We start from the raw sequence: 27,527 nt of genomic DNA on the forward strand, positions 1-27,527 counted from the left end.
ATTCTTTGTTTGAAGGTTATTTTTGTATTTTTAATTAGATATTAAAAAGAGAATATACAAGCTTCTGCTAGTGGTAGCTGGTGCTAAAATTGTGTTTACACTCCAGTGATGTATTGGATTTTTCTGGTACGTTAAAATGCTTCCTCTCTGCTTTAGATATTGTAAAACAAGTCTTGTAAATTTTATTGTTTGGTTATAGTTTGACTAACACAACAAAACTCTCAAAAATAACTCTTACACATGAGTAAACCACTGTACGTATTTCAATATGGTATACCTATTTTATACTTTGATGCCAAAGCCAATCAGACCATTGAGATATAACTACAAGGTTACAATGTAAATTTAGGTACAAAGTTTTGCAATCACAATAAACTTGACAATAGACTTGGCTACAGTTATTTTTTTCTGCCTCGCTGCTATCACATAATTCACAGGTTAGGTGAATGTTTAGTTACTTTTATCATGTTTTTTCCAGAATGCATTACATGTTTTCATAAATTTAATGACGACAACTTATTGTAATCTCATACTAATAATAAAAATTAATATACAATATTCGTGACATTTATTGATTTTTAAGTAATTTACTGGTGCAACTACTTAAACAATTTTAGTTAGAAATCACTCATTAATGAGTATTTACTTGTTCTTATACATGTTTTTGTAATTGCACTAATGCATTATTTATAATCAATCTTAAATTCTACATCAATATATATGAGGGCCTTTTATATGGGGAACCAAATCACAGTGTTTTTATTTTCATAATTATAAGCAGAAGTTATGTATTATTAAATAAACCATTACATTTTATTTCTGTAATGATTCTGATTTAATTTCTCTATATTTCCATTGCTTTCTGAATAATGAGAAATCAGAATTTTTTTATTGATAGTATTTAATATTACAAGTAGCGTCATTTAATACAAATTTACATAGTTATAAGATATAAATTTCATGTTGGTCTTGGTTAAGTTGTATGTCTCCACAAGTAAAAGTCTTCCACTTTGTAGATGGTTCTTTGCAAAAACCAGTTCTTTACTGCTGTCTTCATTTAATGTGTCTTGATTTTTTAAAATTCATCTGGCAGAACATTAAAGAGTTTCTTCCCGGCATAAGTTGGTTTTTTCTCAAATACATCTGTTCTGTGAGCAGGTAGTGTGGGAAGTCTTGTATTGTGCTCATGGAGATCATCATTTCGAGGAAGGTCTCTTGATAAGCAGTACAATATAGTTTCCAGAATACAGAAATCTCTAACGGTATGTTCAATTTTTTAAAGGTACATCAGCAACTTTCTCTAGGTCCTAACTTGCCCATTAACTGTATTGCTTTCTTCTGAATTTTGAGGACTTTCAATAGGTTAAATTTAGTTGTGCCTCCCAATCTGTTATCCCATACCTGATAAGACTTTAAAATGGTGCATAGTACGATATTTTGGTAAATCCAAGAGTGCTTGTTGCATGAGTCTTTCTTAAAGCATAAAGTGATAAATTCTATAATAAAGTTAATGTAGGTTCGAATTAGTTAAGGTTTTTAAAATCTTTTCAATCCAAACTCAATATTGAGAAGCTTGATGAAAATGCTGAATTTTACATCATTTCAACGGTTGCTTAAACATAAGCAAAATTAAGTTTTCTAATGTAAATTTTGAAGTATTTATTTAGATTATTACTGGACCATTGGCAATACATAAACAACAGCATTGAAACGTCTACTATTAAAACAGTTGTGTATATCACCTATCAACACTTTATTTGACAAAGGAAAAATCAAAATCTAACTAAGAATTAAAAAGTAAAACAAAGATTTTTTAATGGGAATAAAATATTTGTAGAAGGTTTGAATAACAGTTTTTAATATGAAATAATAATTTTGAATAAGATAAAATACTCACAGGAAGACTAGGCCTGCGCGAGATCTCAGCTGACTGGGAAGAACGGGTGGCTACACTGCGCATCACATCCACCGCGTACACAACATCATTAAAAGCTGCCTGCTGTAGTAGTGGAGGCTCCAGTCCCGCTCTGAAATACAATAAACTGTTCACTTATTTTAATTATGGATAGTCCAATAGAAAAAAACATTGATTCTGATACAGATACCAAAATTGTGGTCTCAATTCTCAATTTTGATATTGTTTCCTGTTATATTTGTAACAAGAATACAGACCAATTGTATCACCAGTTAAACATGTGTATATTGAATTAAGATTACAAACTTGATTCAAAAATTTTGCCACTTTAAGTATAATCCAACTATACAATAATCTTTATGAGGGCTCGTTAGTTAGTTGTCGAGCTTCTATCTGAGGCTCCGCTTTAATCATGGAGATACAGTTTAAAATTGTGTTAAAAATAAGAACTTGTCTCAAATCCATAAATGTTCTTCAGCAACTTAGACACCAGTGTCTCAATGCTAACGAATTGTAAACAATATAATTATTTATTAATATTAATGGTTGCAATTGATATTGATAATAGAGTTACTAATGAGAAAATGTAGGCTCATATTTTTATATGACTGAAAAATCATTTTAAGATGGGCCAAAATACTACTTTAATCCTGTAAACATAAAATTTAAAAAATAATTTTTCAAAATGTTTTATACTACAATTTTTCTACAGCTGCTATGAAATGATACAGATAAAAATGGTGATTCTGTAGAGTTTTAGACAAAAACTATAATTGACCTGCTAGGTATTGTATAGTCATGATTTTCATCTCAGTTTCATGATTATAAAGTTTTCTAGCCAGAAAAAATGTATAATCAAGCTTAAAAAATAGAAAATTATTAAAAGCTTCTTTATTTTTCATTTTTGTTTGATATATCTGAAAAACAAACAAATGTTTTTGCTATGGGATTCTGTACAATTATTTTAAGAATGTTAGTACCTTATCTTAGAAATGTTCATGAAATTTGAATTACATTTTTATGATTTTTTTGAAAAACTGCGCTAGGCGTAGATAGGCTCTATAACCAGATTGCAATAGTAAGTAACACATAAACAAATATATATATAAAACAGAATATAAAATGTTGAAATCAATTGACATGTAAAACCTAACCAAACTAATTCAATTCATTATAGCTGGCAATGATATATTGCAAAACAAAGAATCAGCTGGATTTGCTACAGACAACGTGACTTAATAATCGGTAGTAGCTGGTGCTAAAAGTACAATTTTCAACTACAGATCACAAAAAATTCAAACACATTTAATAGTCAGAAAAATTCATCTGATATGCTCCTAAAACATTTGGTATACAAGAAATACTAGTTTTCAAAAATTAAACTAATATTAATTTTAATATAACAGAATAAACTGTGGAGGGTCGTAAATATACACTTCAGGATTCTCGCACAAAACACTGGTGACTATAACTAAACCTCTCACACTAAACAAATCATACCGGAGTGTTGTGACACCTTTATTTTAACCTAGTTTGTAATTATGTGGTAGGTTAGTTATTAACGTGAAGAAGATATCAGATCGCAGATCTCGAAACATAGTGTTACTGATTTTTTTGTATCACTGAACGATGGCAAATGTCCAGAAAAATCCTGTTTCCTTCACAATTCTTCCGTCATCAAAAACAAACTTCAAACAAAGAATTGATCCTCGTCTTTGTCATATACATTAGGAGGCAGCTTATATATAGTCTCCACATCCTCAAAGAATTAACCCTTGAAGTGCCGCAGCACCTACATAGTAGACTATACAAAAATACATAAATTGCAGGCATGTACTCAGCATACAATCTGTATTTTATTATTATTTAAATTAAAAGTTTGCAGCATTCTACAAGTATCAAGCTAATGATTGTTACCGATTTTTCTCCTTCACTGTCTTTGTCAGCTGCCACACTCAGTTTGTCAGTTGTCAGTCACTACAAGCTACTGGACAGTTATTCTGGTTACTTAGTTATGTTCTCCTGTGTTTGTGTTTTTATAAAATATGCTACAAACGTATCAGTACTGACTTAAATAATAAACTTTCTGATCATTTTCATGTTCCATCACATATCTATACATTTTGTAATCTCAAAACTATTTCTTACGTTCTTGCGTACAAGCTGCACTTTGCGACAAATCAGTCTGTTCACACAGCTGATTCTACCAATCAGATGTTTTTGTTTCTTATTTACGAGTAGTAATTGTATGTTTTAGTGTTGTGCACGTGTGTTTTGGTGAACTATTACTATTACCACAGTGGATTATAACTTTGGCTGATCGCTCTAGTGATATTAAAAAAAAAAAAAAACTACTACTATAAGCTAAAACTATTTGACAAAAATAGCTACAAGACTGAATAATTTGCACTGAAGTTTTACTTTTTTGACAGGTTGTAATTATGATTTTCTATTTACTACTACAGAGAAGTCCTCTCAAAAGGACGTGGCTATGAAATTTTAAAAAAAATCGACAAGAAAACTGATTCCTTTACCTTAATGGTGTCACAAGATTTGGTAAATTTAAAAAATGGTAATTTGTCTTTGCTAAGTCAGAATCGAGTTGAAGAGTGATAAATTTGTGAGCAACATTGCAGGGGTAAAATGTTTAGGTACCTGATTTTTGCTGTGACATCAGGTAGGCTCCAAGCCCGAGGTAAAGCTGCCTGCAACTCAGGGAAGTTCTCAATGCCTGCAATATTGAGGCATTGGACAGTCGTTGGCTGGGGCTGTGCCTGTTGTGATTGGAGCTTCACATTGCCGTTGTTGTTGCCATTGGTGCTGTTTACCTAATAGAAGAAAGAGAATAATAAAATTATAAATATCATGTTAGTTGACTCACTAACAAGAATTTTCAACAGTATAGTGACAGCTACTAACTGTATGATCAAGAAGTTTCCTCATCCACTTTACTTTCATAAACAGAAAAATAATGATAGGATATTTCTGGAAACATTTATTAATTACATTAAAGATAATTATATAATATATGTTTTATTTAATTCTTTTCCAATGTGTGAAGGCTCAATATGAAGGAAGCCAATCAATTCTTTGAAATTCAACACTAGTTTTAATTTATGAAAGTGAATTAGACGTGAAACCCAGATACAATTGTTATACATATGTATTTTGCATTTGTCTACAATGTTAAATACAGTTACTCAAATTTTGTGATTCCAATGTAATGTTTATAACATACCAAACCAAAATACAATGTTTTCCTCTAGAAAGATTTATTAAGTTCATAGTATACAAAATAGTAATGCAAAAGGGCAAACAGAATTCATTTGCTGTCATAAAAACTGGGGTTGAAAGGATAGAAATAAATTACTATTATGAGGTAATCCATTGACTTGAACGTCGTAATAAGGAAGAATCTGTCAGGGTTAGTAGCAAAAACCCAGAATTAAACAATCACAAAAATGTGTTGATATCCTCATTGGCAACAACTGAGTTAACGTATATGCAACAGAATCCGTGAATATGCATACTGGTGAGTCACAGAAGTCCTATCTTGCTGTTGACTCTTAACACAATAGCACATCTATATTACTGTGTTAAAAATTGTCAACGTTTCTAGTTTAGACTAGATTAATTTTAAATGTTTATCACTGCTGTTATGCCTATTTATTTACTGCAAATAATATTTTCTGTCATAAGCTATTTGCTTGTATATTACTTTTATTAGTGTGTAATATTAATTTAAATTATTATTATAAATACAATCTATTAGAACACAGTCAAGATATGTTGTGTGTACATTTTTTTTAATAATTATTGCTTTGCCAATTGGATTTAAATCCTTAGAGATAATAATAATATTAATTAACTTTAATAAACATGAACCACATATAACTTAGTAAGAACAGATGTTTTAAAATAAAACAAATAAATAAATAAAATCACTGCTCTCGCCTTGATAGGTAGTGAACAGGAGAATTTGGATGGCATGTGATTTTTTGTAGAATCAATAATTTTCTAAACTATTTCATTTAGCAATGGAATATGAAGTCTTTGTGAAGAATGATAGGTTATCATGAAAATGTTCTATACTACTTTATAAACTTGTGTACCAGTAACTTTCTAATAACTGTATTTGTAAATAAAAAAACTAAGATATTAAACTTTAAACTGATAAACTTGAAAAGTTTTCTAAATCTCCTGAGAATTAGCACTTTGCAGATACACAACATTAAAGTTTAAAATTTATTACTTTAACTTGAATATTGGTTATTATTATTCTACCCACTAACTAATGAAGTTAACATGTTTTAAATAGTTAAATGAATTCAATAAAATAAAAAACATTTACTGACCAGTGGAGTAGGTTGGATATTCAGACTCTGTTTCTCATTTCTTGTTGAATCCTCGCTGATCCTGGAGAGGTGGGGCTCCTGAGCCTGGGGATCTGGGACACGGCTGGTGGGGCTGCCCTGAGACTGGCTGACAGCACGGCCATCACTGGATGCGGTGACCACCATAGCCCCTGCCTCTACTGGAAACTGGGGCTGTGAAACCAACATTCAGTTACACTTGTTAGAACTGAAATTAGATTTAAGGCCAACTGGAGTGGGGACTCAATTAGGGATAGTCAGGTTCCAAATAAATTGAGAAGAATGGGAAAATGGGAGTAATTAATTTCATTTTGTGATTCTTGAGCGATAAAATTTTAGAAAAAGGTTTATAGATTTAAATATTTCTAGACATTGTTCTGAATTTCTACGAGTTATAATTTGATCCAATCTGGTTATGTGAATGAGAACACCAGTAAAATAGCAGCTCAAAGCTTTTTTGGGCATTTAAAAAAAAAATTAATAATTTCATCAATATTTGTCATGAATTTGTGTTTATTAAAAATTTTAATCATCACATATATAGTTTATTGAAGAAAATTGATAACCTATAAGATTGTATATCAAAAGATTCATCATTTTATTGAATTAGATTTGAAAAAATCAAGGATATACTCTTTTGACACACACATTGTGAAAATACAAAACAATTAGTGGTTTACAGATAGCACGTAATAATTTTATATTAAACTTCCATTAGTTCTCTAGCCTAATTGATTACTGATGCTTTTACATATATATTTTTAGCACTACAACCACTGTTTATAATATACCAGGGTAAGTGAAAAAGTGCATTAATATATAGTATTTAATGCGATTTCGCATTATTAACACACCTTCCTCACTACTGGGAACACAATCAAGCCAAACAAACAAGTTGATTGTTTATCTGTTGAAAGAGTGTGCTCAGAACGTTGCATGTTATGAATTACAGAATTCCATAGTTTTTGTTCAGACAGAGATGGTAGCTTACACTGAATGGGGTGAATTCTGGAACTTATCCTGACACAATCGAGAACTGTCATGAAAAGTTGATAACCACAGAGTCTTCACGACATAAAAATAAGAGGCCAACCAGCCACATCAAAATCAGAATTGTACAATTCAAACAATTAAATTAAAATGTATGGTTAAATTTATAACAGAGATCTTTACATACGTTTTAAATTATTAAAGTTTAACCCTCCTACTTTTGGTCATTTGTTCCAAAACCTAAGCCACCTAAGCTATCTTTAATATAAAGTGGGCCTTCCCGCCAGCTTTACTACAGACTAGTGACTACTCATAAAAGTACACTAGACCTCAAAAATGCTTAATGTCAGGCAACTCCAAGGGCAGCTCTGAGAGTAGTGCCTTAGACCACACAGCCATCTTGAGACGATGTCTTGGGTGTGCAGATACCTCACTTATGATTTCACTTAGGGTTAACTGATATGGATAGTTTTTATAAATTCTAGGTTCTGATTATGAACATTATAACGGACCAACAGCTCAGCTTGTAAGTTAATTTGCCTTTGTCCTCAAAGTTATAGATTGACCTGTTGCTATAGTTACCACAGTTGGTCTAAATTATGTTGTCTCTTTTTATTAGAGTTCTTTTTTAGATTTTCTGATTTTATTATATGCTCACTTTGTCATAAGTTAATAATATAGTTCAATATAGCGGATATGACTTAGTGTTTTGCTTGAATGTATAGTTTAATGACAATAAAATTCTTAAAAAATAGGGTTAAGAAACTTAGGTAAAACTACTCATTATAAAAATCATATGATTTGAATAAATTCTATTCAATTTGTACATTTCACTATTTTCACATTAAAATATTGGTATTGTGTTGGTTTTTGTCTTTCCTATACAATACAGACCATTAATATACCATTTCACCACAACCTAAGCGTTGCATCATTGCTTGTTTTTTCACTTGTTGTTTTTGTTTGCACTGTACTGAACCTTGAGTTGTGCTATTAACTTGTGCCATGATTTACCATGGTTTGTCTTAGTTTATATCACGTAATCCAACGCCTTTTAGTTTTGTGAGTTTATGATACTCATACTTCCCTATTATAAGTGTAACATCAACTCCACACTGTTGATAACATGTAAACAATGGTAACTCACTTGCGTGATAGGAGTATTCCTGTGCTCTGGACTGGGCAGGTTTTCCCCTTTCCACTCGTTGTCTGTCGTCTCCTCTGAATCGTCGAACTGTGACTTCCACTGTGATGCAAGAGTCAAACCTGATAACAACACAAATTAAACAATGACTGAAACCATTTTAACCTGATTAGTCCCATTGTCATCTATTCCTTATATTAGCCACTTAGTGAAAAAGATAACATTTTATTTATAACAAGGATAGTATTTATAATCTGTACAGTTCATTAAATTTGTCTAATATACCCTTTTAAGAACATTCTAACAACTTATAACAGTACTTTTGATACAGGCATAAAGAATAGAACTTAATAAAATTTATCACTAACAACAATATATAGTTAATAAAACGTAAACTTAACCAATATAAAAATACAAAGAATGATGTCCAAATTGTGGTAGCTTAATTAATTATATACAGTAATAATTAAGCCAAAGAATGCATTAAAAAAATATTCTCAAAAAATAGAAAAGGTACATTCAAGGTATTCCACCTTAAAAATATTAAAAGGTACAATTCTGGCAGACAGTGGCAATGTATAAACAGAACTAGTGGTTGCTAAATCTTGAATTTTCTCAAATGCGATTTAAAATCTTTAAAAAATTGATTTCCGATTCTTAAATCCAAATAGCTTTTATTAACTAAGTATGATTTAAACAAAAACCTCCACCAATTTTGCCATTCTTAAACCTTTGGAGACTGTTTGATAGTATAAAGAGTAATTAAAGAATACCACTACATTGGAAAAGGCTTTGGAAAGGTTAAGAGAAATAGCTATATTTTAAGAACAAACTCATATCCCCTAACTTTTAGTTTAATTTGATTCATTACAATATAAGCTTCCTAAGTATATGCTGTAATCTGTAAAAAAATATGGTCATAAATTTATATTACTTATTAAACTAAACTTGGAATGTTTGAAAAATCTCAAACCAAAGTTATTCATGATAAAAGATATTAAAATATAAATATTATATATATATATATATATATATATATATATATATATATATATATTATACAGGAATGTATGATATTAAAATATAAATATTATATATATATATATATATATATATATTATACAGGAATGTATATACAATTACAAAAATTATCAAGTGAAAATTAACTGCTGAAATGTGCACATATATACAGCAGCCGCATGGCATTGCACAAACATAAACAAAAGAAATAGAAGGAAATATTATTTACAAAAGCATGATAATTTGTTAACCCTTTGCACGCCGGCCCATTTTCAATAAGTACGTGCCTAAAGAGCCAAGGCAAATTTGAAGCTTGTTGCATGGGCATACATAATGTACCATAACTTTTTTATTTTTCAACATAATTTAATGATTCTTTCACTGTTGTTTATCTCATTACACATTCATTTGGAATGTGTATATATTTATGTACATTATTAGCATAAATTTACATGTATTTGAAAATCCTCTTGACACAAAAAAAATTTTAACAAAAAAAATTTTTTTGTGACTACAATAAGTGGTCAAGAACACATATTTTGTAAAAAAGTAACACGTATCAGTAAACTATATTTAATAACCTATTAGTGTACAGAATTTGAAAAGCTTACCTTATGTGGAAGTATGTTTTTTTTGTTTTTCCAAAAATCTTATACGTATAATCAGATATGATGTTGGTGGAAACTAATAGCACTGTAGCATATATAATAAGTTAAAAAACTGAAAATTGCACACATACACAATATTACTTGTCTTTTTGTCCTTTCTAACCAAAAAACTAACACTAATAGTCATATTTACATTATTTACAAGTAGGTTAAAATGTCCTAACACCGGTGCTGTCCAAAACAGAGAGGATGAATACCTCTCTGACAATTTTTACATATCAATTTAGATTTCTTTCTAGGACCTCCACTTGCAGTGCTAATTTTACTACACACACAACAGTTTCTTTCTTTATTTCCAGGTAAGTGTTCCATACCAAAACCATTCACTCCATTTCCACCGGCCATATTTCGGGGTTGATTGTTTGTGTCTAGCCATTCTTGGGATAGGTCTTCAATTATGCTTATTGTAAACTGAAGCCTTGACAACTGCTTCCCAGTGCAATTCTCTTTGTACAGTATGTAACAATTCAAAATCATGCGGGCAAATACATTGAAAGTAACCTTTTTCCAATATTTGAGTGTTCTTCGCTCATCCAGGTAACAGTACAACATCTGATCTGATCCATCTACTCCTCCCATGTACTTATTGTACTGATCAATCATGTCAGGTTTCATTTGTATTTCGTCTCCATTGTATCTCTTTTTTACCTTTTCCACAGATTTTACTGTACCTTTTGTGGAGAGAAGGATTACAGGTTTCTTTTGAGATTTTTTGTCCCTATAGGCTAACATAAGTAAGTTATCATTTCTCATGTACATCTCTTGACCAACGTTCAACTTTGCCTTTATTTGATCAGGAATCCCCTTCCTATTTCTTCTAATAGTCACGGTTATATAAGTTGATTTGCTAAATAAATATTTAGCTAATGAAATGGAACTGAAAAAATTGTCTACAAACAAGTGGTAGCCATTCCCTAAGTATTGTCCGATGCTCAGTAGCCTTGTAACAACTCTATAAGCAAGTCCATGTTCAGAGTGTCCATCCTCATCCCTTTTACCCTTGTAGCATGTAAATCCTAGGCAATACTTAGAAATAGAATCGCATATCATCCACAACTTGATACCCCATTTATGGTGGTGTTTATTGGGGAGATATTGTAGTAGCTGTGAATGACTTTTTGTTCCAACAAGACTTTCATTGATAGAAAGTTCTCTATGTGGAGTATAATAAGTCCTGAACAGTCTATTGACATGTTCTAACGATGGTTGAAACTTTCCAGCAGGATCATACCCAGGTTCACCAGTTTTAGGGAGGATACGGTTATCAACTAAATGAAAAATTGGAGGATGGCTTCAAAACGGTTTCGGCTGAACATCTCACGAAACCAAGGACTTGACTGCGACTTTAGTGTTGACCAATAAATGTCTATTGTCGGTTTCTTATTGAGCCCCATATTCAAGATGACGGCTAAAAATGCCCTAATTTCTGCAAGTGAAACAGGTCGCCAATTATGCATTCTAGCACTAGGTGACAAATTTGGGTGGTTTTGCATGTAGTCATTGGCATAGCGATTAGTCTCAGTAACAATGGTTTGGAGTAAATTTAGAGTAAAAAATAAATTAAAATATTGAATTGGCTTTCCATCACCTTGAGGACAGTGTTTTGGGCCAGGTATTTCAGTGAAAACAAAGTTTGTACTATTGCCAGGGTCATCATTTCCATTAGTTATTCTCCAATTACAGTCTTCAGGAATGGCTTGATTGCCTAATCGTGCTCTATTGTTGAGTTGATTTGTAATATTATTAGGCCTAGGGCTAGCTAAATTATTTGGATCGGCAACAAAAGTATCTGGCAGAATATGAGGAGGCCTACCCCTTTGTCTACCGCTAGGCCTACCTGTAGAAGTAGATGGTAACTGTTCTTCATCTGATGAATAGCCTAAATTATCCGACAGCACAAAGTCAGGGTCTTCATCGGTATCATCCAAAATATCACTAATATGTTCATCTTCACAAGAATCAGAATCTACAGTTGATTCCTCTGATTCTAAAATATTGTCTACATATTCATCGCCGAGATCGTCATCCACAACATTCACTCCCGCTTCATTTAGTCCACTAAATAAAGTATTTTCACTAACTGGTGACTTATTACGCCCTCGTTTACTCATTTTACAATATAAATATAAGTAATACACATAAAAAGTTCTTCAGAAAACAATATAAGCAAACAAACATAAACGTAAACAGCACGATGCAGACGGCTTGTTACAGTATGGCACAGACTGATCGTCGGAACAGCTGCTACCACCAAAGTCAAAACAAATAATATAAATAAAAACAAATAACTGTTCCAAATAGCATACAACCACTTTTAACTTATGATTCAACTATTTAACTATCGAATAGTCGAATTTCAAATGATTTAAGTATTTTATAAGCCGACTATCGTAAATAAAACGAACGTACTAGTATAGCGGACGCTGGCCGTTTTCGCCAAAATGGCCGACGTCCGTGTAGAAGGTACGTTGGCGTGCAAAGGGTTAATTAGATTACCTATCTACATGTTTTCATAAACCAAGAATAAAGAAATCATATTATCCCGATTGGTAATTTGCGTAATGCTGATCCGATGTTGTCTCCGAATACACACATCAGACACATGCCACTGTGCGAACATAAATATAAACATAATAACTGCAAACAAAATGTTATGTTAAATTCAAAAAAAGATGAAACCACGTTTTAGTGAGGAGTTAATTTGTGTACTGATGATCAGCCGATAATTATTGATGCAGCGGATTTCCGCAGACTCAATTTTCGAATCCCATTAATCCAATCTTTGTGGAAGATTTGGTCGATTTTAGATTCAGCTTAAGTCCATCACTAAGCAGAAAAATAGTCTTAAGTTTTTGTGATTTTGCAATATTCGTTACTCTTACTCTATTCATTGAGATGACAATTTTGCTTTTTTCATGATTATGAATGTTCATGTATCTCTCAAAAAATTAATGTAACTTTTTTAAAGAGCCAAATATATTCTATTCTGAGATATTAATTTGACAGATAATCTTAGTTTCCAGACTAAGCTTACTCGAGAAATTTTCCTAAAAACAGAATCTACGTGTAAGTTAAAACCATGCTGAATAAAATCAGTCAATTCTTAATAAGTATTATGCACATTAATATTATATGACAATCTGTTTTCCCCACTGTTCAAAGTGGTCCTGGATTACTGATAATATACAAACTTACCTTTAAAGGGCCAGCCAGGGAACTGCACATGGGACCTTCCGATGGCCAGACAAGTGTGCAATCTCTGGGGGATTTTGAGTGGAATATTCTCAGCGTAACTCGAAGTTGAGAGATGGCGCCATCCGTATTTTAAAGTATTTTTTGTCTTTGGAGAAAGGCTTTCAATAAGTACTGCCATTTCATTTATACAATTCAATCTGGAGCAGCTAACACTTAACGAAGACCTCAAACGCTAATTAAAAGACAAAAACTCACCCTAAACTAATGAGGAAGAAAATTTCTACTCCATACTACAATATGAAATAGAGAAGTAAAATGAAGGTATGAGGTTTAAGGTAAGAAAGTAATCACCTCCACCTCCTCTTGTAACTTGCTGCATGGCTGATAGGTTCTCATCATCGATGACAGCAAACTGAGTGACTGAAGCGTCTCTGTTGTTCTTGGCAGCAGGTGTGCGTTGTGTGGTGGGAGGGGGAGGTGCACGGCGCGACCGCTGGCTTCCTCTGAACCCTGTTTCTCCTCCGCCCCCACCACCACCACCACCGCCGCCGCCACCACCACCACCACCTCCTCCTCCTCCTCCTCCTCCTCCACCTCCCTGCCCTCCTGCCAGAACAAACATCACAAACATGAGCTAAACTCGGTTTGACCTATAGGAAAAACAATGTTCCTTTGTTTTGGCCAAGAGCCTATTCTAGACAACTTTAATTTTAGTCTGTTTTTCCTTTAAATAGAACCAAGCCACAAACTATTTGTAACTGAAACCACTTGCATATCTCACAGATAGCCTTTCAGATCACAGTTTAATTAATATAGTGATACATTATAAAATGAATACTATATAAAAATAAAAATTTGAAATATGATCAGCACAGCACAAGAAGTTCAAACAACAGATAACTAAGCTAAAACATTATTCATGATGTTATTTATCTTCATAATACTGCTTTTGTATGTTTAAATAAAATATTGATATTTTCATTTTCATTTCATGATATTGTTTTTTATTTGAAAACTTGACAATTAGGCTCTAACCTTGAAACCAGTTGCTGCATCACAAAAAGTATAGGACTAAAGATGAATGTGAGGTACAGAAACCCTCTTCAATTAAAATTTTCAAATACTTGATCTGTAATATAAAATTAAACAGATAAAACAGACGACTTAAAAATTAATTTTCAAGATAAAGTGTTATGTTTCAATTTTGTATGGATTCAATCACTTAAAAATAAATTATGTGGTGATTGTAATTATAACTTATGAGGTTGATTTTTAAAGTAAAAGCTAAAACTAAAATAGCAATGGTATGGATTGGTAAGGATACCCTATGTTTACTTCTTAACATAGTCTCCTCTAAGAGTTTACTACTTAAATCAAAATTGCTCCAATTCATTTTGTTTTCTAAACAATAAAATTGGCCAATTCTGCAAAATTAGCATTTCTTTCTATGATTAATTTTTCAATTTAAAAGAATCTCTTAGTGGGCAACCATTTGTTCCCATCGGCGACATTCAGTACTCTGATAACCATATATAAACAATAGAGAAGTGGACTGAGTTGAAACTTCATTTTAATTTATTAGCAATAATTCTTGAGTAACGAGCTATTGAGTTTTTGTAATAGAATAAAGAGAAAACATCACTAAATGCTGACTAATTGTTGTCGGCCATTCAGTGATAATCCACCGCAGGATCTGGGAGAGTAATGCATTCTACTCATAAAATATGGCAGGAATTTTTCACCTCATCCCCACGAAACGAACAAAATTCGTTCCAATTTTTCAGCTATGCATACTCTAATCAATGTCGAGAACTGTTGTAAGCAACAGTCTGTAGTAGTGCGAAAAGTGCCAAAGTCGATGATATCGATGCTATGAATACACTGTTAACGCTATTACAGATCTTTTATCTTTATTTCACAGCATTCTGGCTAATGAGATTGGAATCCGCTGATTTGTTTTGATTACTAAAAATTGAGTGATGGATATTTGTTAGTCATACTTCAAGTCACAAATAATATAATACATATATACAAGAGTGACAAAACATTTGTGTTCAAGAAAAAGTGGTGAAGGCTTCATTTTTTCTGCTTTATAAAGGTAGACATGGAAATGATTCTTAAAAAGACTTTTTACTTGCAGTGAAACTGAGTTTTAATGTTCATTATTAGATTGTCAGGGTGACCACTCAAAACTTCTTTTCAAATTTCTGATTTTCCTGGTCAAAAATTTCAGGTACTCTAGTCTATTTTAAAACCAAATAAACAACTGTAATACTGCATTTAACTCTTACGCGAGTGCAACAGTGACGGTTTATCATCACCAGCTGTATTTGCAAGAAATGCCACAAAGCTGCGATGATCTAGCAAATTTCGTCGCTAGCGATATACGAGAAATTTTGTGACGATTTATCACTATCACCTATTTTAAGCTCTTTAGTTTTTATCTCTGTGTTGTTTGGAAAATACATGTACCCAATACCGAAAAACAAAGATAACAAATAAATACCAACACAGCGGTACCGTGAGACAGACTGCAGTACAGCATTATGGGTCAGAGGTCTACAGTGGACGAACTTTCGGTACAAGACAATAATTTCGCCGATACACAAGGTCGGTCCATCTGATACTTCATTAAATACTTTCATCTGAACTCTACTTAATTCATTTATCCTTTTGGGGGGTGTGGGAACAAGCCTAAGAATACCACGCTACTTCAAAGTAATTTTTGCAGAGATTCAGAGAAATTAATATATTTAAAATTACAAGTCATAACCTCCACCTTCTCCTTTTAAATAATAAAAATGGTAGATTATAAAATGAGCTTGCAGGATACATTCCATGTACGTATAAATGTATGGGTATACTTACATTTAAAGAGAATCTATGTAAACAATAGAAAATACAACATATAGTTAAAATAAAAATTAGCAATCGCCTATTTTCTGCTGAGCAGCTAGCGTCCACGAAAAGGACCATCAGACACGATGGCATTGATAAATATAGACATAGAAATACGAATATCAATTTAAAGATTATTTACAAATAACGGTATTTTATTACTATATGTTTCAAAATAGTTTTTATACACAAAAAAGTACAAAAACAAATTTCACTAATCCGTAATTTACAAATTTGGATCGCTTTTGTCCACGAATAGCTTGCACAAACTTTTGACGATGCACCAAAAATATATATAAAAAATACTACTTATAGCTAAAATATTATTTTTTACACTACAGCAATTTGTTACTTAAGTAATCTATCTACATTTTTTTTCATGTAGAAATTACGAAAATGTTTTAACAATCAGTGTGTACTGCCGATCAGTAGTCGTCTGCAAATAGAATTATATTTGGATTTGAGAATCAGCTTTACGATTTCAGTTGTATATTGTGAAATCATGATTTGTCAAGTGTATTTAAGCACTTTTGTTGGTATCGGAATCAAGTGATAAGACCCACGGTATCAAGTATTAGAAACAATCAATTCCTAGTAAAAATTCCAGGGACATAAAAAAATTCACGCATGTTTCCCGAAGTCCAAAATTCATGCATAAAGCATACTTTTCCAGATTTTTCCATTTGCGGTAGCCCTGGTTAGAGTCCCACGAAAGTATTGTGGCTTTCAATATATATCCCACTGGCGGACAATATATCAAGAATGCATCAGAAAGTAATCTACTATGGAAATTACCTAAATGTGGTTAGTTCACAATGTGTAGAATAAGTACACACACACCCGTACAGACCAGTACCTTCAACAGATGGACCCGGAATATAAGCATAATTAATGTTATCAATTAAGGGCTCTTAAGTATTTTGTGTTAGCCTTTAAGATAATGCAAGAATAGAATCGCCCCATCACAATAACACAACTACAAAGTAAATAAATGCACGAAAGGCTGTGGGTCATCACAACGTATTTGTTAGATTATAGTCATGGACTACAAAACAACATGAAATAAGACTCCTCATACACGCTGGACTATTTGGTTCAAATCGTCCGACTGATTGACACATGTGCGAGGAAGTCGTTCAGGTAAACAGTTGATCGGAATCTGATGGGATTTCCCACCATCGTCCAACCAATCCCACTCTGATGACTAATACTGACGTGCGTGATAGGCTGGCCATCTGCCGTTCGTAGGCTGGTGACAACATAAGCTGCGTTTACATTGGCAAATAAAGTTACGAGAGAATTTGCTCAACTACTATGGCATAATGTGAACAAGATAAGCAGTTTTACTCACGAGAACTGTTGTAAGTAATTGCTGGTTGTTCCGGGAGTCAATAAGAAGTCTGTTCAGACACGGCTGTGATGTCAGCAATGTTTATATTTCAAATTTTAATAGCCGACCCTGATCTCCAGTTCTTGCAAACAACTGTCCGACACTGGTTGTGGCAGCGCTCGCGAGATTTTTTGCGCCCGTTTAATCAACAGAGGCCTCGGCCACGATACAAGCGGTAAGAGGTGGGCGGTGAGCGCTGGATCCATCAGGAGATCCCACTTCAACAACTGAATAATACTTAAATACAAAAAACTCATGTGTAACATGTTCACTACCAATTTACTGCTTAATGCATCCACTTGTTTAGTGCCAAAGCCCCCCCCCTCTCTCTCTCTCTCTCTCTCTCTCTCTCTCTCGCTCTCTCTCTCCCCTCTCTCGCTCTCTCTCTCCCTCACTCGCTCTCTCTCCCCCCTCTCCATAACCATAAATACAAAGACTGAAATTAGAATATTTTGAGATTTTCAAATAATTTATACTGACTACAGCTATTTTCTATCATAAGCACCTTGACGATAGGTGTCAAAGGAGTAGACTGAGCCATCCTGGTCCGTGATAGTGTCTCGGATGCGAGGCGATTCTCCACCCACTTCTGAGTCATTATTGAGAGACACTGTACCAGACAAGAGGCGAGTCCTGTTTCGATCCTGAGGCGCTGTTGCAACCCTTAGTCTTGACAAGGCTGCATCAGCTGAAATGACCATAAACCATATTACATTCACTCATAATACAAATCGCTAAATTATGAATTTTTATCACATCACAGAAAAGCTTTTTATACATGTAAAATCTTATTCTTCGTTAATATAATACTGCTAATGCAATCAGAAGTGCAATCAAGAACTGGGTAGAACATAAAGTACATAATGCTAAATTAATATTATAAGCAATATCGCTGTCACACTTAAGTTTTTGTAGTTATAATACAGATACATAATTTCATAAAACAGTCTTACTTCCTATAAACATTCAAATATATTAAGTTACAATATTAAAGGTACGAATAGTAATTATTTAATTTATATGATCACCATAATATTTAACTAAGAACATTAAAACAAAACATTATAACATATACAATAAAACATTAAAAAAGGAGATATTCCCTTGTAGACTTAGAACAATTACATATTTTTATAGTGTTATCTTGCCACTAAATTTTTTTATGCATCAAATGACAAATTATGGCTGTTTTTCCATGAGTAACATGAGTAAAATGATTTAAATTAAAACATAAGGCATAACATGCTAAAATATTTTAATACTTTATACTTCCATATTAATGGACGTCTGGTGCAACCGGATGTTGACACTTCCAAATTTTTTTAGAATTGGACGTTAGAATTTTGCACACACTTTTCAATATCAGGTAAAACCGGGCACTAAACTAAAAGGGTTAAGGACATCTAACACATAAATTATATCAACATAAAAAATACAATTGAATAGCACAATACTTACCAGTCTATTCTTCTGATAATTTAATCTTGGGGTTTTATTATAAATCTAAAAACACGATTTTCAACGTTGAACTCCTGTTCAGACATGAACCAATTTTTTTGGTTCAAATACAAAATGTGTTTCATATGAAGTAAGGTTCATAAAAAAAGGAAAATATACAATGTAAAAATGTTTATCATACAAACTATATAAAGTACATACTTTAATAATGATTTTAATCATTAATACTAAAATGTTGTTTAAAAATAATACTCTACCATTTTGATTTAATTCTTTATATTAGTCTGAATTACAAATACGTATAATATATTTAGACCCCTTGAGTTGCTATAGTGTTCAAACAAACAAAATAAAAAATGTTAAATCTGAAATCCATGTTTCTTGATATTAGAGAACAGTGAGAAATAAGTATTTACTCTTTGAAATGGCTTAAAAAGATTTGGGAGAGTGATGAATTTTAAAATAGATTTAAACATTTTTTGAAGAGGAATGATTTGAAAAACATTCAATATCAACATAGTTTGTGTGATATCAAAGTTTTAAAGATTGTTGTAATTCATCTGTACATCACGGGGAAATACATTTTGAGAGCTACTAAATAGCATGCCTTTTTTGAACACACACACACACACACACACACACACACACACCACACACACACACACACACACACACACACATATATATATATATATATATATATATATATAAAGAGTGATACACAATGCAAATAAAAAATGGCTTAGGTCAAAATGATTAACCTTGATTAGGTGTGGAATAACCTATGCGATTTTGCCACATAAAAGGAAAGGTTATTGAAGAGTTTTGCTTTTATCACTACAATTTTCATGGTTTGAAAATGGTAGAAGAAACCACATTTTTAAAGATCTTTTCCTAAAAAGCCTTTTATGAATGACAGATTTCTAAAGACTTTTGCCTCAGAGAAAATGTAACCAACATTTCAAAACATTACATAGTAGATTTGAAATATGGGTAAAATAAAGCTTTTACTGCTTTTAATCCTAAAAATAAAATATTGTTCCAATATAACATTAATAAGATATAACCACATAGAAATAATGGGAAATCCTGGTTACAGTTCTAATGCAAAAGGTCTAATAATAATTAAAAATGTAAATATTGATCAACAGTAAATACAATACCATTTTGATAACATGATGTGGTAATATTTTTAAAGTGATTTAATTTATCTTTTGGTAGACATTTGTATATTGTTAATAAAGAAACTATAAGGAAAACTGTTACAGAATCAGTTTTCTACCCTTTTTTGGAATGAAGATTTTATTTGTATTTATTTGTTTGGACATTATATTTAGTGATGTAAACATGTACATGGTCTGATACACCTTGAATGTACAAAGAAAGAATTGAGATATTTTTATTTTTATCACTCGAAAAAATATTTTGATACCAATATATTAGCAACAAAGGATCTTACGGGCAAGAAAAATTACATTATTTTATCCAACAACAACATAAATATTGTTTTCAAGGCTGTTTAATTGTGATAGCAAACATAACAGTTGATAAAATAATGCATTTTACATATTATTTTCTTTTTTGTCAAATGTGAGTACTAAATTGTGATACAGTTGACTTTGAGTGACATGTTTTGAAATGTAAATGTCAGGGCAATAAGCAAACCAATACAGTCAAGAGAATTTGATATTTTTCGTTCTTTTACAATACATTCTTCCTCAAAATAATATGAGTCCAAAATGAATTAGTTTATAAAATTTTGATGATGATATTCTGAATGAGCTGTGTGATATTCTTAATTGATCAGAGCTATAGTTATTGTGGCAATAAGTTATTGTTATTACTTGCTGAAAAACATACAATATAAATACAAAATTTTAAAATGCTGACGTTTAAGTAAATTAGTGTTATAATATTAAACTGCAGCAACTTTGAAATTATTATTTTTCAATAAATCATATATTGTAATTAGCATAATCAGCTAGTCTTGAAAATAAAAGTGTACTATTTCATGGGCACTCCTATTATTGCCGCACGGTGATATTTTTATGAAATTCATATTTAGTTTCTATTTGTATTGGTTTTACAATTACAATAACTATTTACTGTGAGAAAGTGTATGCAATTTTTGTAATCTTGTTATTTTAATAAAATATTTATGAAAGAGTTTGATAGAATAGACAGTAGAGTGTCAATAACATGGATCAATTGGGACCCGACCTCGTCCGGATTTTCAAAATAAAGTAAAAAAGAGCTAATGAAAAGTTATGTGCAATGGAGCATAAGTCACTTGTTGTTTACGGAAGTGGAGTGGATAAATAAAACTCTTCATTACTACATTAATATAAGCTTTATACAGAAGCCATATTTTGTATAAACTATATGTAGGCTATATCAAACTAAAGTATTGTACCTAATGTAAAACTGTGATTAATAAATAAATAAAATTACGAAATATTTGAAGTTCAAAAAGATGTTGTTATGGATATCTGAAACACTGCATTGATTCATGTTTTTGAAGGCCAGGTTCTTCATTTGGTTCAGAAGACTCTTAACCAATCTTAAGAACACTCGTGCATGCTATGGGACGAGTTTTTGTTGATTTTTACAAGTACTGTACATTTATAAAACATATTTTTCACCAGAATTGTATCCGGATTATCAACAGTCCGAATTTGTTACGCTTTACTGTAATAATTATGCATATCTATGATTATATTCTGTTTATTAGAAAAATAAAATAAAAATGACTTGATACTGGGCTATCATCTTCATCTAATAAAATTACATGATATATACCTATGAACTTTTAAACTATATTGGAACATGGATCAACTTCAAGTGAAAAACTAAATTTATTAAAAAAAATTGAATAATATAGTCATAATGACAAATGACTTTCTTTGATTTAATTTACAAAAGGGCAAATTAAGGTTGTCTTACAATAAACCTTGCAGATGAACTATATAAATGTTTAAAAAAAAAGGCTGGAAAAATAATTTTAACTCCATTATATTTATATGACAGTAACCTTAATTTTAAAAATTTAATCAAATACTCTTTGTATTCTTTATTTAATGTACTACATTAATATACCAACAAACAGAAAGCATAGTGCCAAGTTATATACTATAAGAAATCCATTAGACACAATTCAAACGCATTCACTTTGACAGATGCGTCATGGAAGTGCTGGCTAAATAAAGTGTAAGGAAGGGTTTATGTACTATATAGGTAGGGGGATGGGACTCTGATGAGTCTTAGTGATGAGACAAGATTGATCACATTAGCTAAATTAATATACAATTGGCAAACAATTTTTGAATAATTCCCAACAAAATTCAAATTAACCATTCAATATTAATGTTAGACATAATATAAATGTCAAAGAATGGGAATAAAAATTCCAACTATCCATGATTTCTAATTTTAAAACATTTGAATTATCCATGTTCCGTTGAACAGTAAAACCTGGTTATCGGAAGCTTGTGTTATCAGAAGCAATTTGAGAAGCAGTGAAACAGTTCCAGTGGCCAAAAATTGAGAAGCTACAGACAGGACAAATAATTTGGGTACACAGTTATCTCAATATTATATTTGCAGCACTCAAAATATTTATTGTTGGGGCTGACAATGGAGTACACACCTCAACGCCTTGTCGCTGGGCCAATGTTTAGAGAAAAGAGCAATGAACCCTTCCTCCTCACCACCACCTGAGCTTTCAACATCGCTCGCCAAGACACTAATGTGCTTTCAGTAAATGAGTCACCAACCTACCACCCCTATATGCCCCATCCAAATCTTATCTTTGAGTGTATGTATCACCCTCGCCAAGCCTGCTAGCAGCAGCAAAACCTGTATTCCCATTATTGTTCAGACACTCATTGCTTATCCATCAGTGGTGAGTTCATTGTTTACTCTCTCTTGTGATTTTTCTAAAGACAAATAAGTTTATATTAACTTTAATATAAAATGTCTGTAAAATATTTTTTGTTTTGTACATATTTATTATAAAATTATTCAGTAACATCATAATTTGAGTGTACCTATGTTTATTTTTCAGAAGTTTGTATTAACATTACCTTATATTAACGGAACATTTGGTTATCCGAAACGTATTCTGCCTTTACTATTTCTGATAGTTAAAATTTTATTACCAGCAAATGGGCGCATGCAAAAGGTCAAACAATGATGCTGTCACTTGGAAACAATCATTCTGACGATGATTATTGTATCCTCCAGACAAGATTGTACAATTAATCTTCTTTCACATAATTCTGTCACTTGGCAAAAACACAATATTTTCATGCTTTCTGTAGCCTGTGACTGTCAGGAAAAAAGGACTGACTATGATATGAAAAGAATAAGTTAGTTTTTATTTTTTCACTTTTTTTGTTTAGACTGTCAAATTTGTGTGGCTGTAAAGCAGAATATTTAAAGGTAACTACTTAGCCGGTACATTATTTAGTTCTTTACATAAAAATAGCAGAAACGTGTTTACAAATTTGCTTATTAGTGTAGTTAGTAAGAATAATAGATTTTTCTAATAATATGATGTATATTTTAGAAACCTTTTGAACATGATACAATATTATCCCTAAAAACCTATATAAAAAAAAACCAGAGGTAGCAAACCGTATTTGTTTTAAATATTATTAATTTGTATAAGAATGCTTCCACTAATATGTGCAAACATGATGTTTTACTAACATTTGTTGTACTAACATTTATAGAAGTAGTTTACGTTGTGCAAATATCACAAAATTGTGTGGAGTGCTTTCCCGGAAAACTTTATTTTTATGTTGACGGAGCCTGTTCAGTCAGTGAGTGAGTTACGATGCCAGCTGATTCGAAGGTCGTGACGCGAAGTCAGTCTGATAACAGTGACAACACAGACAATGTGCTGCCGACTATGCAATCACTGGATATAAAACTTGATTCTATCTTACAAATATTGGACAAGAATTCAGTTGACATTTGTGACATTAAGAAGGAGCAAAAGGAACTGGTTTCATCAGTGGAGTTTTGTCATGCCGGTATCAGTGATATTAAAGTGAGGTTAGATGTGCACGGCAAACATATATCAAGCTGCAAAGAAGACATCAGGAAGGTTATGGAGGAAAATGCAACTCTGAAGAAAAGGCTAAACACTGTACAATCGGAAATGAACGTACTAGAACAGTATTCTCACCGAAATAATCTCATAATTTATGGAGTGCCTGAGCAGAAAACCGAAAACATTCACCTTGTCATCAAACGTTTGGCTTCTGTCTTGGAGTTTCCTGAGTGGTCAACGAGCCTAATAGACGCTGTTCACAGAATAGGCCAGGCTACAGATAAAAGTCCTAGGCCTATAATAATTAAATTTGTGAGCCGGATTGACAGGAATGAATTTTTCAATCTCCGGAAGATGAAGCGGAACTTGAAAGCCTCTGACTTGGGATATGCCTGCGAGAATTCAGTCTTCATCAACGAATCCTTGACACCCGCCAACAGAGAACTGCTGAGATTAACACGGAATGCCGCGAAACAGAAGAACTACAGCCAGGTGTGGACCAACAACTACAACATCTTTGTTCGCAAGGAGAGGGGGCAAGCACCGGTTATCAAGATTTCATCAGTTCAAGACATTGATAAGTTGTGAATGGATACTTGGGCCTGATGTTTGTGAGTACAAGTTATCATAACAATATTTTTCTGAAGCTATTGTAAAATGCATGATTATTGTTGTTATCTAGTTCTAAGTATGGTTAATGGTTTATTTGTTTATTTATTTTTATGAATTAGGCTATTTTAGGAAGTTATACCATAAATGGTGCCGTTAAACATTAATATTGTCCATATCATATTTTTTGCAATTAAATAGGGATAGGTTAGTAGGGGCTTGTTTATATTTATATTAATTAAAATGAGTAAATTTTTATGTAATTACAACATATATTATCAAAACGTTAGGGGCCTAAGGACCAAAACCACTTCTTTTTTTTCAAAATATTTTGGGGAATGAATATAAAATCATAGCTTTAACGGAAACATTTTTAAATTCTAATTTAAATTCTTCAGAAATTTTCCCTGAATGTTATAATATATTTAGAAATGATAGAAATTTGGTAGTGTCGGGGAAACTAGGGGGAGGTGGGGTGTTAATTGCGTTATCTAACGATATAAAATGTATTAGAGTGAGCCAATTAGATATTACTGCTGAAAATATTGAATGTGTATGGGTAAAACTATCTAACATAAAAGGAGGTACGTTATACATTTGTACAATTTATATTCGCCCAAAATCTACTTTAGCAACCTACTAAATGTTTTATGAAAGTTTATATAAATTAAATTTAACTAGTGAATGTAAAATATTAATTTTAGGGGATTTAAATTTACAAATTTATGGTTCAGATTTTAATTTGGCAACTGGGGATACTTTTTGTAAGGAACTTTTGATGTTTTAAATGAAAATAATTTGTATTTAAAAAACAATATAAGGAATTTTCAGAGTAAAACCTTAGACCTTGTAATTACAAATATAGAAAACACCAATGTAGTGACCCTTTAGTTAATGAGGATTCTTATCATCGGCTAGAGGTGGGTATTGTTATCAGTGCTCCATTGGTATGTTGGTCAAGGTCGAATGAGGTTCCAAGTTACTGTTTTGAAAGAGCCAACTTCCTAGAGCTGTATCGTAGCCTAGCAATCATTAACTGGAATAATTTACGTAACATTCTAGATATAAATCATGCGGTTGAGTTTTTTTATGAGAATTTGTATAAAGTTTTGGACGCAACATGCCCCACAAAGAAAATTAGGCATCCAAAATTTCCATTTTGGTTTACAAGTTCAATTATCCACAATATAAAACAAAAGGACAAATTTAGGAAAAAATTCAAACATTCTGGTAGACAAGCAGATTTAGATAGATTTTAAAACCTGAGAGCTTTAGTAAAGAGGGATATAAAACTTGCGTACAATAATTACATACTCGGTTTAGAAAATATGATTACATCTGACAGCAAAATATTTTGGAAATTTATAAAAAATAAAAAGTCAACAAAATCCAATCTTCTTGTTATGGAATATAACGGTTCTCAGTTAAGCAATGGAAGAGACATAGCCAACGCCTTTGAACAATATTTTAGCTCTGTTTACACAAAATACAATGTAGAACCTACAGCTAAGATGGTTCTGGTCGAAACTTCCTTGGCGGGGGTTGCTTGCTTAAAATTAGATCAGATAGGAGAGCATGAGGTCTGTAATGCTATTAAAAATCTCAAGTCCAAAAACCGTAGGTCCTGATCTTATACCACAGTATTTGATTAAGGGTTGAATTGATATTTTTACAGAACCGCTTACTTTACTTTTTAATTGAAGTTTAAAAACTGGAACATTTCCAGACAAATGGAAACTTACTAAAATAACACCAATCTTTAAGAGTGGAAAAGAATCACAAATTGTAAACCACAAACCTGTTGCTGTCCTTTCTGTCCCAGCAAAAATCTTTGAAATAATTATACATAATTCCTTATTTAAACATTTAAAAAATCAAATCACACCTAATCAGCATGGGTTTGTTCCGGGTCATTCTGTAAATACCAACTTGTTATCTTTCACACAATATATCTTCTCGGGCCTGGATTCCGCCACTCAGACTGATGCTGTCTTCCTTAACCTGGCCAAGGCCTTTGATAAAGTAGATCATTTTATTTTATTGAAGAAAATGCACTATTATGGGGTATCAGACACTTTGGTAAACTTTTTCGCATCTTATTTAATAAACAGAAAACAGTATGTTTCCTATAAAAATCATTTATCTGCTACCTTTACGGTTCAATCTGGAGTACCTCAAGGCTCAAACTTGGGACCTTGTTTGTTTACGATTATGATAAATGATTTAAGTGACCGTGTGGTATCAGCTAACCCTATACTTTTTGCTGACGATTTAAAACTCTTCAAGTATATATATGATCAATCTGACGCCGATGATTTGCAGAAGGACTTAGACAGTGTATTTTTATGGGGGGTGGAGAATAATATGCAATTTAATATTTCTCAGTCATTCAGCAGATCAAAGACTATTATTAAGAACAATTATTATTTAAATGGAACACTTTTGTCTAGAGTTGATTCAGTGAAAGATTTGGGAATCATTGTTGATTGCAGTTTGTCTTTTAATGACCATATTACTAATTGTATATCTTCCGCCAATCGGATGCTAGGGTTTATAATCAGACAAGGAGTAAATTTTCGAAACAGTGTAACATTTATTACACTATATAAGGCACTGGTTAGGTCGCGACTAGAGCCTGCGTGTATAGTTTGGGACCCTACATATGCCGTCCACAAAGATGCCATAGAAAAAGTACAAAAGAGATTTTTAAGATATCTTTACTTTAAATGTTTTAATATTTATACTTATTTAATTTATTACGAGGAGTTATTAAGTCTGTTTGAATTCGAGAGTCTAGGTCTGAGGAGAGCA

General features: G+C 32.1%; 1 protein-coding gene across 1 annotated transcript in view; it reads right to left on the bottom strand.

The window, feature by feature from the left end:
- LOC124369495 (tau-tubulin kinase homolog Asator) overlaps positions 1 to 27,527 on the bottom strand; it is a 202,626-nt gene that overhangs the window by 34,756 nt on the left and 140,343 nt on the right. Inside the window, exons 11-17 of the mRNA XM_046827508.1 lie at positions 18,099 to 18,281; positions 13,879 to 13,911; positions 13,657 to 13,848; positions 8,426 to 8,544; positions 6,271 to 6,462; positions 4,571 to 4,743; positions 1,898 to 2,027 (exon numbers count right to left, since the gene is read on the bottom strand). Coding sequence (XP_046683464.1) covers positions 1,898 to 2,027; positions 4,571 to 4,743; positions 6,271 to 6,462; positions 8,426 to 8,544; positions 13,657 to 13,848; positions 13,879 to 13,911; positions 18,099 to 18,281 — 1,022 coding nt within the window. The remainder of the gene's footprint in view (positions 1 to 1,897; positions 2,028 to 4,570; positions 4,744 to 6,270; positions 6,463 to 8,425; positions 8,545 to 13,656; positions 13,849 to 13,878; positions 13,912 to 18,098; positions 18,282 to 27,527) is intronic.

Source organism: Homalodisca vitripennis, chromosome X, assembly GCF_021130785.1.
Source record: "Homalodisca vitripennis isolate AUS2020 chromosome X, UT_GWSS_2.1, whole genome shotgun sequence".
Taxonomy (NCBI): Eukaryota; Metazoa; Arthropoda; class Insecta; order Hemiptera; family Cicadellidae; genus Homalodisca; species Homalodisca vitripennis.